General features: G+C 41.9%; 2 protein-coding genes across 7 annotated transcripts in view; one reads left to right on the top strand and one right to left on the bottom strand.

Moving 5' to 3' along the window:
- Positions 1 to 4893, top strand: part of thrap3b (thyroid hormone receptor associated protein 3b) — a 41120-nt gene extending 36227 nt beyond the window's left edge. For 4 of the 6 annotated variants that reach the window (XM_020500161.2, XM_020500160.2, XM_020500159.2 and 1 more), the window contains exons 8-11: positions 984 to 1168; positions 1386 to 1662; positions 2292 to 2453; positions 3011 to 4893. In XM_020500161.2, the coding sequence (XP_020355750.1) occupies positions 984 to 1168; positions 1386 to 1662; positions 2292 to 2453; positions 3011 to 3244 (858 nt within the window). In that variant the 3' untranslated portion in view covers positions 3245 to 4893. The other 2 variants (XR_004202889.1, XM_031788816.1) reach the window with 2 other exon arrangements.
- A 647-nt stretch (positions 4894 to 5540) lies between these two features.
- Positions 5541 to 11932, bottom strand: eva1bb (eva-1 homolog Bb (C. elegans)). The gene is made up of 4 exons (XM_020500163.2): positions 11827 to 11932; positions 11226 to 11653; positions 8510 to 8705; positions 5541 to 8013 (listed from the first exon to the last, which is right to left on the bottom strand). Exons 3-4 carry the CDS (start codon positions 8649 to 8651, stop codon positions 7583 to 7585), a joined length of 573 nt encoding a protein of 190 aa, XP_020355752.1. The 5' UTR covers positions 8652 to 8705; positions 11226 to 11653; positions 11827 to 11932; the 3' UTR covers positions 5541 to 7582.
- Between the last annotated feature and the right edge of the window lie 918 nt (positions 11933 to 12850).

The raw sequence follows: 12850 nt of genomic DNA, 5'->3' as shown, positions 1-12850 counted from the left end.
CTTAAAAGCATGCTCCTGTTTCCCATGAGTGCGTATATGTCTGTTGATGTGAATGTATGTTACTTGGCCAAGTTACTCTGTTTAATAAAGCCTTAGAAAATGAACTAAGATTACATTAACACACGTGATTGATCTGTTTACTTGAGTACATCAATTCAAAATACTTTGATATAGAGCTTAAGTTATTTGGAAGAAAACATTTCAAGATGGCCTTGGCTCTCTGGAGGGATGCATTTATTGTGCAATCACCAGCAGATGGGGTGCAATACTACAAACACACACCGTCCTTATTTCACTGCATGTATTTTTTATTTATTTTTGACTTAATCTTTGATATATATTCATAGGTTGCACCTCAGTCACTGTCACGCCATGCCATTGGAATGAACTTTCTCAAGATGCCCTCGTGATAAGCTCCAGTCATTCTGAACGGAGGCTAATGACTGTTTTGTTTAAATTATACGATAGTGGCCTGGAAATTTTACATTGCTAAAGTAGGAAAATATTTTGTAGGCAGCAACTTTGCCAGCATTATCATGCTGTCAAATTTACTTTAGACAGATGGAAATGTCATTATCTTGCAAAGTTTCTCAAAAATAGCAACTAGCAATGCTAATGTTAGCCTGCTAAAAACTGGTGGTCTTCCCTCAATCTTAGCTAGCTAGCTAATGTTATACTGCATCTAAAGTCAATCTGGCGATGACCATTTTCTTACTAATTATTTTCCTCCTTTTGAAATGTGATTGTATTTCCAAGACACTGTAATGCACTTTTTAATAAATCTCCATCAGCGCTCATTGACAATGCATTGAATAGAATGCTCAGTTGGGCACCAGTCCTAAAATGAATGTTCAAAACAATATTGTGACGAAACGTGCAACCCATTAAATGGAAAGGCATCATTACTTCATTATGTTGCCCACTTCTAAGTTGTGGTATCGGAAGTGGCAAATAACATAGACCGCACTTCCATATCTCCACAGGATCAGGGTAAAAAACCTAAAGGTGACCCAATGGACCTGCGTCTGGATATAGAGCGCCGTAAAAGGTTTTCTGGGAAGGAGCCTGGGCAGCATAAACGGGACGGGGGCAAGGGCTCCGGAGGCTCCCGAGGACCCAGCCAAGAGAGGTCCTCAGAGAGATCCGCCAAACACCACAAGAAATCCAAGTAGGCTTATTACAGTTTACTTTAAAATCACCTCCCCATAGTCTTCTCCATCCCTGAATTGTTTATTTCATTGGAATGTGGTTATATAAACTATATGCATGTCATTTTCTCCACCCCCAAGGTTTCTTTGCGATTTCATGTTCAGCACTTAAAATATAGATTCAGTTAAAATGGAGTCTAGTTTGTAATTTCCCCTTTTTATCCCTCTCGCTCACAGAAAAACCAAGAAGAAGCGTGATCGCTCTCCATCCTCCTCCTCTTCCTCCTCCTCTCCCTCTCCCTTCAGAGGAGGGTTCAGAGGTAAAGACCACATGATGGGGGAGGAGATGGAGCACATGGACCAGGGCTACAATAAACCTCGCTTCGGGCCCCGGGACTACGGAGGCCCCATGGATAGGGGTCTCTCCCGGGATTATGAGGGCCACATGGAGAGGGGTCCCCCCCGGGATTACGAGGGCCACATGGATAGGGGCCGAGGACGTGGAGGAGGATTTGTAAGTTCTGCTCTCTGTGTGACATATTCTACTGTTTCACCTAGCCAGCCTACTGTATGGACTGGAGTGCACTATGGAATGACTTTGATTGTCTTGTAATTTTCTATCTTTATAACTTCGCTATAGACTGTGCTTCTCTGCTCTGTTCCTTCCTCCTAATGATGATGATGATAAGGAAAATGAGGAGGATGATGATTCTATTTCACACTTAATCCATACCTGATTACTAAAGGTAAAGTAATACTCATGTGACATTCAGAAACACAATACTCAATGTAGAAGCCTGACTCCTCCTTCTCTCCACAGCCAACTGAGAGCCCCTGGTGTTCTCATCCCACTTACTCGCTCTTTCGCTCTCCATCTCTGATGTATTTGATCTTTACATCGGGACTGCTTTCCTGCAGCTATAATTTTTTATTCAGGTCCAAGCCCTCAGTCCAAGCCCTGTGAATATTGGAAATTATAATAGTTGATTGTGCTCAGACTAAGTTTCTCCTAGGTACATATCTAGGATCAGCTTCCCCTCCCTCAATCCTAACCTTAGCCATTAATAGGGGAAATGCTAGATCAGTGTTTATGGGCAACTTCACTCTACACCCCCAGTCTGACCCTGTTTGTTTTGGTTTCAGCTCCCCAGAGTGAGAGGAGGTGGAAGGGGCTGGAACAGGGGCAATTACCAAGGAAACAACAACAGCAACCCCCCTCCTAATATGAGCAACGCCCCCCAAGAGCGCCCGCCAGACGAGGAGTGGGACCCAGAGTACACTCCTAAGAGTAGGAAATATTACTTTGTAAGTTTCAGCACTTACTCTTTATTTGAGTATACCATAATAACTTTTTTTGTGTGAGCACTCTGCACAATATCCCTAGTGGATTTGAATCCAAATAGTCTCTCCTAACATTCAGAGCTGATTTTGGTTCTGTTTTTCCCAGATTAGAATATGAAAACATGGTCTTGATTCTGTTTTCATATTGTGATAGGTGATCATCTTTGCTCTTAGTGACATTAATACAAGATGTATGCATGTTAAATCTGGAATCGGTAGCGGTGAAACTGCCACGTCTGTTTGCGATATTACAACAAAGATGTAGTTTTCCCTCGGACAGCATTGCACACGCGATAGAACAGAGTATGTTCTATGATATTTTTTTACCATGATGTAGAATGCTCCTCTGCCCCGTTTCAAAAGAAAATAAGAACAAATGTTCTTGGGGCGACCAGTGGCACTGTTACACCAATGTGGATCTCGGCTTTAATAATGAACATTAATGCATGTTAACACATTTTAATTTGCTGATGTTGTCTTGGAATCCTTTTCACTGATCTGACTGTTTACTTATTTGGCAGCATGATGACCGAGAGGGAGAGAAGACGTGGCTGGAGAGCCGCGGCCGAGGGGCCTTCCCCCGCAGCAGGGGACGCTTCATCTACCGCAAGGGCGGCAGCAGCCCCAACAAGTGGACTCATGACAAGTTCCAGGGGGATGGGGAGGAGGGGGGCGAGCATGGGGAGGAGCACCACACAGAGATGGACCATAAAGACAACATCCAGTCCGGAGAACCCTCAGCTTCCAAGCTGTAGTAGACCCTCCTCTTCCTTCATCCAGAGCTTTCTGTTCATCTGTTTGAGGTCATCTGATTATCTGCCGTCATCTCTGTGTAAGCTTGAAGAGTCTAAACTCTGGCTACCTTCCCTGCACCTAGTCAGTCACAGCATCAGAATGTACACGGTTGTTTTCCTATCGTTGACTCAAGCCACTTTCAGTAAGGGTTATATGGGAGAAAATGTTTAATTTAACTTGAATGAAGGGGCAAGCTACTTAATTTTAATTTTGAATTACTACCATTAATTTGTATTTGTTTCTGGGTGTTTGATATGTAAAGATGTGCTTTTATCTGTATTTGCTTGTTTGTTACGAACAATAGCAGACTGGTTTCCGATCGTCTCCTGTGGGATATACTACAAACAGGATAAAGGAGTTGGTAAGCTAACTTGCCTACAGTAAATATTATGAAATAAGAAAGGTATTTATTTTTGGAGTCAATTAGACCATGCCCAGATTGAAATAGGCATGGTCTAATTGACTCAACAACCAAAAATCCATATGTAAGTTTAGCTTTCTTAATGAACCAGAATATCTGTAGTTATTTCTGGTTGGCTAACTCATTGATCCTGCTTTGTAGTACACCCCTCTGGGTCCTCTGAAATGGTTACGTTATTGTAGCTACGTTGATTTAAAGCAAAGTAACTTTCCTCAAGACATAAAAATGACATGGATTTGTGCCTTAAAATTGATATTCATAGTGATATGTATTGCTCTTATACTTTTGTCGTACAGCTTTTCTGCTGTACTAGCTAAAGCAAGCCTTTAGCTAAACAGTTGTTTTGGGCAGTGCTAGGTTTTTGATGGTGTTTTGCATGACACTTTGGTCCCATGGGGTGGTACGGTTAGAGTCCAATCTCTACTGTGGGTACTGGGCTCATACTAGAACTGGGCGATGTGGACAAAAATCCATATCACGATAAATTGCCTGAATTGATGTGAGAACAATACATTTCTAACAATTAACACAGTTATTATTTTTTTTTAAATGATACTTTCAACTACTACTAGTTTGATGGTTGTAGCCATCAATTATCCAATTAACAATCACCCATATTAGCTAACTTTATTTAAAGGTTGACATTTCTCTACTATAGGCTACTTATCGTATTGAACGATATCGGCAAAATACCTGCGATTTAAAATTCGGTTTATCGTCCCAGCTATTGCTCACATACCAGTATGTCCTGCCACGTTGAGAATTCTCCATCCTACATAAGCATTCTCATTATCACCAATACTTCTGGTCTTCTACTTGTTGGAGTTGAGCTTGTTTCTGTGTGGTTTGTTCCCATTGATACTACCTGTTTTTAAGCATCAAGAGGACTTTCACTGTGTAAAATGAAAGGTCTGCTACAAAAAAATATTTTGTTTCACAGCTGACAAATAGCAGGTGTATGTTCGCGCCTGTGTCATATAATTTTAGGTAAATCACTATTTAGATTTTTTTAATGAATATAATTATAGGAAAAATAAGTAGTTATGTAACAAACAAAATTATTGATATTGAGGCCTTTTATATTGGGAGTTTAAATGTTTTAAATATACTGAACAAAAATATAAACGCAACATGTAATGTGTTGGTCCCATGTTCATGAGCTGAAATAAAAGATCACAATTTTCCATACGCACAAAAGCTTATTTCTCTCATTTTGTGCATAAATTTATTTACAACCCTGTTAGTCAACATTGGTCCTTTACCAAGATAATCCATCCACCTGACATGTGTGACATATCAAGAAGCTGATTAAACAGCATGATCATTACACAGGTGCCCCTTGTGCTGTGGACTATAAAAGGTCACAACATGTCTCAAGTTTTGAGGGAGTGTACAATTGTCATGCTGACTGCAGGAAATTCCACCAGAGCTGTTGCCAGTGAATGTAATGTTCATTTCTCTACCATAAGCCGCCTCCAACGTCGTTTTACAGAATTTGCCAGTACGTCCAACAGGCCTCACAACAGCAGACCACATGTAACCATGCCAGCCCTGGACCTCCACATCTGGTTTCTTCACCTGCGGGATCATCTGAGACCAGCCACCTGGACAGCTGAAGAAACTGAGGAGTAGTTCTGTCTGTAATAAAGCCATTTTGTGGGGAAAGACTCAGTCTGATTGGCTGGGCCTGGTTCCCCAGTGGGTGGGCCTAAGCCCACCTATGGCTGCGCACCTTTCCAGCCATGTGAAATACATAGATTAGGGCTTAATGAACTTATTTCAATTGACTGATTTCCTTATGAACTGTAACTCAGTAAAATAGGTGAAATTGTTGCGTTCAGTCTAGAATAGCAGTTTGTGGGCTTCATCATTTTCGTTCTTCCGTAATGTTCTACATCAAAAGGTAAACCTATACTATTGAGGTTATTGCACAAGATGACATAAGTATAACTTTTCCCTGTATGTGGCAAATAAATACTGTCAAACTATACTTGTTGGTGGAGCACGAATACAGGTGAGTAGATGTCGAGGAGCAGGTTTAGTCAGCAACAGTGCAAGACTGCTGCTTTGTGCAGTCTACCCCTAGACTACATTGTGTCCATACTGTATGTGTTGAGCATACTGTAACTGTAGGACTCTATTCTTTGTTTTTACGCTCTTACTCGAAACAGAAGCTGACATCTTTTCTACTGTTCCCTCAGATTTTAAGTACTTGTCATTAATTTTCTATAAATATTTTCTCTGGTTCACTTGAATTGTTTTGTCATGTACTACTTGCCTTTTCCTTCTGCACTCCTCATTTAAAGTTCAGAGTTTTCAACATTCTTATCAAATGCCTAATGGAAAGTAATTAGCTCTAAAAGTTCTACACATCCACGGTATTTGTTATATTGCAATTCTTTGGACTTGACAAGATATATTGCAACATGTCTTAACTAATTTTAGACATGAGTGCCTGCTTAGGACAATTTGATAAGGACTGCAGGAATTTAGCTGTGGAATTTGGTAATGAGCACATACTCGATATGTGACTGCAGACTAGTTGTGCGCGGGTTAGCTGTTTGTTCACCTGCAATTGCTAATAACCCATCCATCACTAGTGCAGACTGAAGTTACATAACCTCAAAAGCAAACACGGGTCACTCACTCAAGCAAAATTCAAGGAATAAATGCCAGCCCAAATGGCACCCTATCCCATAGTGCACCACTTAACCCGAGCCCAAGGTCCTGGTCAAAAGTAGTGCACTATACAGGGAATAGGGTGCAATTTGAGACATACACCAGTTTTTTAAATGTTATATGGCTGTTGTAACAATCCCCAATTGAAGTAGTAAAATTAACAGGACACTTACTTGCACTGGACATGAACACTCCAGTAATAACAAGCAACCTTTTCATTCAGCATAGAACAGTTTGGGTTTGGAGGGAAAAACTCACCCAGGGAAGCCAAAAACAGAGGATCCCCTGGGACATAGCTGGGATGCACTGGATTTTTGCACAAGGGAAGTAGTGCCTTGGTAAGATGTACAGCACAGGTATGTCCAAAATGACACCCTACTCGCTATATAGTGCATTACTTTTGACCAGAGGCCATGGTCAAAAGTGGTGCACTTGGTAGGAAATAGGGTGCCATTTGGGGCAACAAAAACAGGTATTTTGCCTGGGGACAAATGACCTTTTCATAAGTCCTGAAAAACCTCTTCAGGAGAGAGAGAGAGAGAGAGAGGCTGCAGGGAGTGTGGAAAGGGAAATCGAGTGTGCATCCCAAATGGAATCATTTAGGAGTTTGGTCAAAAGTAGTGCACCATGTAAGGGTGCCATTTATGGATCCACAGTGTTGCTGCTGCTGTAACAGAGACTGCTGGGACTGTGGAAAGGAAAACAGGAAGTTACTGGTCAGAGATGGTGGCTAACGAGGGGTTAAAGGATGGGGGATTCTGTTGGAAGACTTGTAGCCGGCTAAGATTAACATGGAGGGTTGGAGCTTGGGGCTCCAACCCTTGTGGAGCAGCCTAACAACCATGTAAGTCAATAAGCAAATGTTAACATAAGACAGTGATATTGGTGGTTTCTCCTAGCTGTCTGCATTGTAAATCAATGTGTGAATGTCCAGTGGTCATGAAATTCTACTTTTTATTACCAAAATAAAAAATGTATATGGATACTCATTGAAGTATAAACATAAAAGCGTACATTGTATTGTGCAACACATTTGCCATAGTCATACATTAATGAAAAACTTTGAAAATACACATTGAATGAAAAGATGAAGGTGAATCTGTGCCTGCCCAGTAAAGTCCACTACAGTCTCTGTCTGAAGTAGATAAAGTTCAGGGTTAATAAAATGTTAGTAGGTCATTGAGTCACTTTAGGTCCTTTAGAGGTAGTGTACCCGTCCGATGGTCCCTGTCCCAGTGGCCATTATATCAGGCTGCCCGTTTCTCCAGATTTCTCTGATGATGCGCTCCCTCTCCTCCAGTTGCCTCGCCCTCTCCAGCTCATCTGCCGACGCAAACACGTTCACGCTCCTCAAAGTACCATTTGATTGGCTGCTGAGGTTGCTCATAGGCACCGTAGTTAATTTAGGGATCTCAACCTCCTCCCCTTCTTCCACATCCACTTTCTCCTGTTCCTCATCTTCTTCACTAGACTTCAGTTGTATCCTCTCTAGGGAGTGGGGAGTGTTCTTGTTCTTGGTGCGACCACGACGTGTGCTACAGGCGATGCCAGTGACCAGGAGGCACAGGGCCAGGAGCAGGCCAAAACACACACCCATCATGAAGTACAAAGCCAAGCTCTCTGGGTTGGCTAGATGGGTTTAGGAAAAACAGTTTAGATCACTCACTTACATAGCCTTGTGAAAACAGATTGTGTGTGCTTGCAAGATCAGGTTGGTTTTGATGCTATCAGCTACATTGCCAGGGGTTCAGTCAATTCTTCATTTCTTTAAACTAAATAGAACAGCATGTGAATTGACTTTAACAATGCCTTGTTTGGTATCAGTTCTTGGCAAATCTCTTCACAAAGGGCCCCTGACTGGTCTTACTGTATAAGCCACTTTCCTTTGGCTGTAATATGAGTGCAGGAAATGAGGAACTTTACACAATATTTGAGAGGTCAAGCATGCAGACACTTTCCCGGTACAGGGGTGTCACGCCAAAGCTAACAACACACAAGTCCCTGGAAAGGATTGTGGTTCTACTCAGAGGTTACAGATCTCTCGGAAAGCTTTCTTAAAGCATCAGAATGAATAAAGGGTTGCTTTATCCTAGAATTATAAGAAGAACAAACATGGATGTCTCACCTTTGATGTGAGCATAGCTCGCCATGCTGTTACTTAGCAGCTCCATGTCTTTTCTAATTGGTTCCATTTTGACCTCTGTTTGGTTGACACCATCCACCAACAATATTACGAGTTCTTCTGTTTTGACGACTTCTCTGGTCATCACATCTCTAGGTCTCTATGGTGTCAGTTCCGGGCCTGTCTCCAATACAAGGACCTGTAGTTCAAAAATAATTAACATACCGTCAGAACTGCCCCCACAAACAGGAAACAATCAACATTTCCTCTTCTACTATGACGCCAGTGTCATTTCCAATGAGAGGAACGGACTGTCATTTTGGACAGCCAGCACTCAGTGTCTAACTGTCTGAGCTCATTCTCTGGTCCTTAGGAGTCTCATAAGGCTTAGAAGAGAGTGTAACAGAATGCCTCCACCTATTTCCCACCCAACCATCCTCACTACAATTCAATGAGGTGTCAGAGGTCACTGGGATGTACACATTGTGTTCCTGGTAGTATGTCCCTAGTGCCCCACAGAGGACACCATAAACACCGAGTCAGTCAGTGTGCTTGCTTAACCACTAATTACTTCGTATTTCTGGTATTTCCGTAGCAGTGGCCCAGCTATTCCTTTCCTGTGTGCTCAGAGTGGGGGGTTCACTTTTCCCCCAGAAACACGTGTTTCACATGCACGCTAACAGTCTGTCTGTGTGGAGTCTCACCTCGAGGAGGAGCCAAAGTGAAAGGGAAGGAGAGATCGAAAAAGACAAATAACACTATACAGTGTTACAGAGGTTGAGAGTGAATCTGGGGATTGGGGGAGGGAATAGGACAACAAAAGTGTTGATGAAATCCAATGACTGCTGACTGATTGCTCCCTCCCTCATTGCCTGCATGCAATTCAAAAACAGCTGAGGCACTGGCAGAATGTTGCTCTTTTGCTGCGTCTTTCCTCTGGGAGTTTAAAATCATGCCAGCTATCATCAGGACCCTGTGTTTTCCCACCCTGATCTTTATCCCGCCGACTGTGGGCAGCAGACCATGACCCTGCTCACTCTCAAAGTACATTTTGCCAATTAAATGGTGGCCGCAATTGGCAGCATTGCTGCTTTGTTGGCCCACAGACTCATGCCTTGCCCCATCAGGGGTTCTCTGCTTATAGTTCTCTTGGCTAGATAATTGATTTGACTTTTGGAAGGAAATAGCTCACCAACTTCATCCTCAGTTTTTCTTTCAGGCTTTAATGACAAGTGCTGTGAGTAATTTTGTTTGCAGTTCATTTAAAGACAAACAATATTTTCATTTAATTAGGCCTTGCTTGGCCTCGATTTTAATTTCCCAAATCCTACAAATTACCAGGATGGTGTTTCATCACCATGAGTCAGGCAGATTGAAAAGGATCAAGGTTAGGAAGGCTCTTTTTTTAAAAGAGGCACAAAAGCTCTCTTCATTTAAAAAATGCACCAGACACATTTCTGTACTTTTTTGTGTGTTTATAGTCTACTTCTTGGCATCTCAAAATATAATCCCTTTCAAGCACATTCTCCTCCCTGTGCATTCTCCTTCCCCTCCCTCCCTCTCTTTGAATAGCTGTGTATACCAATGCACTCCAAGCAGTTTTATCACAAACAACCATAAAACTTTATCACAACAAACAAGAAATGTTACCGTCATAAAAGTTTCTCTCAGTCTCAAAATATCTGCATGCTACATACCGGCGGTAACTGGTGTTGGCTCTTTAAATTACACAGTTCTGGTCAACAAATTCTAAGACAGACAGCATTAACACCTACCAGACAAGTTCAATAACTCCTGAAATGAACTGTGGACGTGCGTGTTTACATACCTCATTAAACCCTCTGCCTTCAACCCTACACATTTCCTGCTTGGATAAATCAATCCGATTCAGACGATGACATTTTAAACCTTTGAATACCTAAGGGGAATTCTACGGTAACACAGACTCAGATGTTTCACTTTAAAATGTATGCCAAACAAAAACCAATGACTGCAAAGTTAAACAAACCATACAACTATGTACAAGGACAACTTTTAACAATTTCCACAGAATTTTACAAAAACACATTTACTTGAAGAACAGTGCAGATGCAAAGTTTGGTAACAGAATGACGGCATCAAAAGCACAAACCTTCATTCTGTTAAAATCTCAATATCACTCTGTTGCTGTAGATTTTCCCGTAAGTATTATTCTTGTCACTGGTGCCTTAAAACAGATATCATCCAACAACACAGTAACTTTAATGGATAAGGTTGTTGTCATAATACAAAAACATAGACAACAAAACTGCCAAAAGCACATATGGTCTTTAACAACATACATGTGTGGCAGGCTGGGAGACAGACTGCTCTGATCATGTTTAAGTGAGGATGTAGAGGCATTTTGGGTCTCTGCTTCTGTTACTGCTACAGTGCCTATAAAGAGTTTTCTAGATGTGGCATTATGAAGTACAGACATGAATAAGAGTTAATAACAGTCTCTACTAATAAACCTCCATGTCATGTTGTTACTTCCAGAGTACAGGATCACTTTTTTAGGTAAACTCAAAGTGTTTTCCTAAATTGTTAGGAAATCAATCTCTTCCATAGAAAACATAACATGTAAAAAGGCAAGTGAATACATCCTTATCACTTGTGAGGACATCAACAGTCGGTCCTACATACAGAAATAGTGACAACACCATTCAACAACACAAGTGAACTGAAACCACTCACTCACCTTAATCTTGATAAGGTCAGTTGAGTTTGTGGCTTCACAGTCAATCCACAGATCCAACAATGATTCTAAGTCTAGACTGAGCAGCTGTCCATCTCTGTGGAAAGCAAATACTGCCACAGGCTGTGAAAAAAGTGGAGGAGAACACAGAGGATCTCAGAGGCGTAGAGGAGTAGGAGCAGTTAGTCCCATCGGGCTGTTATACTGCTGGTTAAGATGAGGAAAGATCCAAGGCTCAGGGGTGCTTGACCTGGCCTCTCCGTAAAGCTGAAGATAGTCCGTTAGAGAACAGCCTTCACACATGCTGCCTCTCTCCTCAACATCAGCTGTGTTCCACCTCCACTGCCTCTCTCCTCAACATCAGCTGTGCTCCACCACCACTGCCTCTACTCAGAGAGAGGGAGGACTGGCCAAACCTGGGCCAAGAGAGGCTGTCAAAAGGGAGGTGTTGAGAGAGAAAAGAAAAGTGAGAGAGGAGAGCAAGAGATGAGCTTGATTAGCATTTTCCAAAAAACATAGAGAGAAATTAGCTTGATTAGCATTTACCAAAAATACCCAAACAACATTAGTTGCATTCCACAGATCTTCATACATACATACTTACACTCAGTCTGAGGTATACTTGTGCTGTAGTCAGTGTCCTGTTAACTTGGCCTCTGTGTGTGTGGGCTATCTCCAGCTCTAGGCCATGCCACAGTGAGGAAGCTCTGTTCAGCGTTAACCCAGGAAGGAGGGACTGACTGGGGATGAATTCAACTTTTTGTGTTGTAATCTCAGGGGTTACATTCCAAATGGCACCCTATTCCCTATATAGAGAACTACTTTTGACATAAGCCCTATAGGTCCTGGTGAAAAGTAGTGCACTGTGTAGGGTATAGGATGCCATTTAAGACAGGCACATGGTTTTAGGGATTAATATGTCCCTAGCAAGGTTTAAATAAACTGTTTCACACCCCCATAAAAGTCATACAAGTGTTTTATGTGGTTCTTTGTGTTTGTTGTGTAAACCATAGTGGTTTGTCCACATATTTCAGATTGATGAGGCAAACAACCATTGTTTCTTATTATTCCAAGGGGCTTTCACAAACAAAATGTTTATTTTGAATTCCTCTGTAAAGAACTGTTCTGAGCTAAACAGTGTTGTGGCTTTCAAAAGCAGTTATGTGGTTGTTGTCACTGAGAGGTTTCTCAAGGTTGGTCTTAGAGAAAACATTTGTTTTTTTAAAAGAAGGTTCAAAACCAAAATCATACCACAGCTCAGACCACAGGTCCCCAACTAACAATAATGGAACAGCATAGGGGAATTCCTGAGATCCAGTGGTGTAACTACATTCTTTATCTAGTGGTTAGAGCATTGGGCAGGTAACCGAAAGGTTGCTGGATCGAATCCCCGAGCTGACCAAGGTAAAAATATGTTGTTCTGTCAGAGCAAGGCAGTTAACCCACTGTTACCTGGGCGCCGAAGACGCGTAGATGTCGATTATGGCAGCCCCCCACCTCTCTGATTCAGAGGGGTTGGGTTAAATGCGGAAGACACATTCCAGTTGTATTCAGTTGAACTGACTAGGTATCCCCCTTTCCCTATGTACTACATTCTGTAGGGACATATTGACCCCAGGTGAATTCAA

The sequence above is a fragment of the Oncorhynchus kisutch genome, linkage group LG14 (genome assembly GCF_002021735.2).
Source record: "Oncorhynchus kisutch isolate 150728-3 linkage group LG14, Okis_V2, whole genome shotgun sequence".
Lineage (NCBI taxonomy): Eukaryota > Metazoa > Chordata > Actinopteri > Salmoniformes > Salmonidae > Oncorhynchus > Oncorhynchus kisutch.
This window is presented reverse-complemented; position numbering and strand designations above follow the sequence as displayed.

What these genes read in the sequence shown, in the direction of transcription:
- eva1bb (XM_020500163.2), bottom strand. Translation starts at nt 8,651, where the DNA reads ATGACCAGAGAAGTCGTCAAAACAGAAGAACTCGTAATATTGTTGGTG. An exon ending in GAGCTATGCTCACATCAAAG is followed by an intron (nt 8,014 to 8,509) that starts GTGAGACATCCA and finishes AAACCCATCTAG; the next exon opens with CCAACCCAGAGAGCTTGGCT.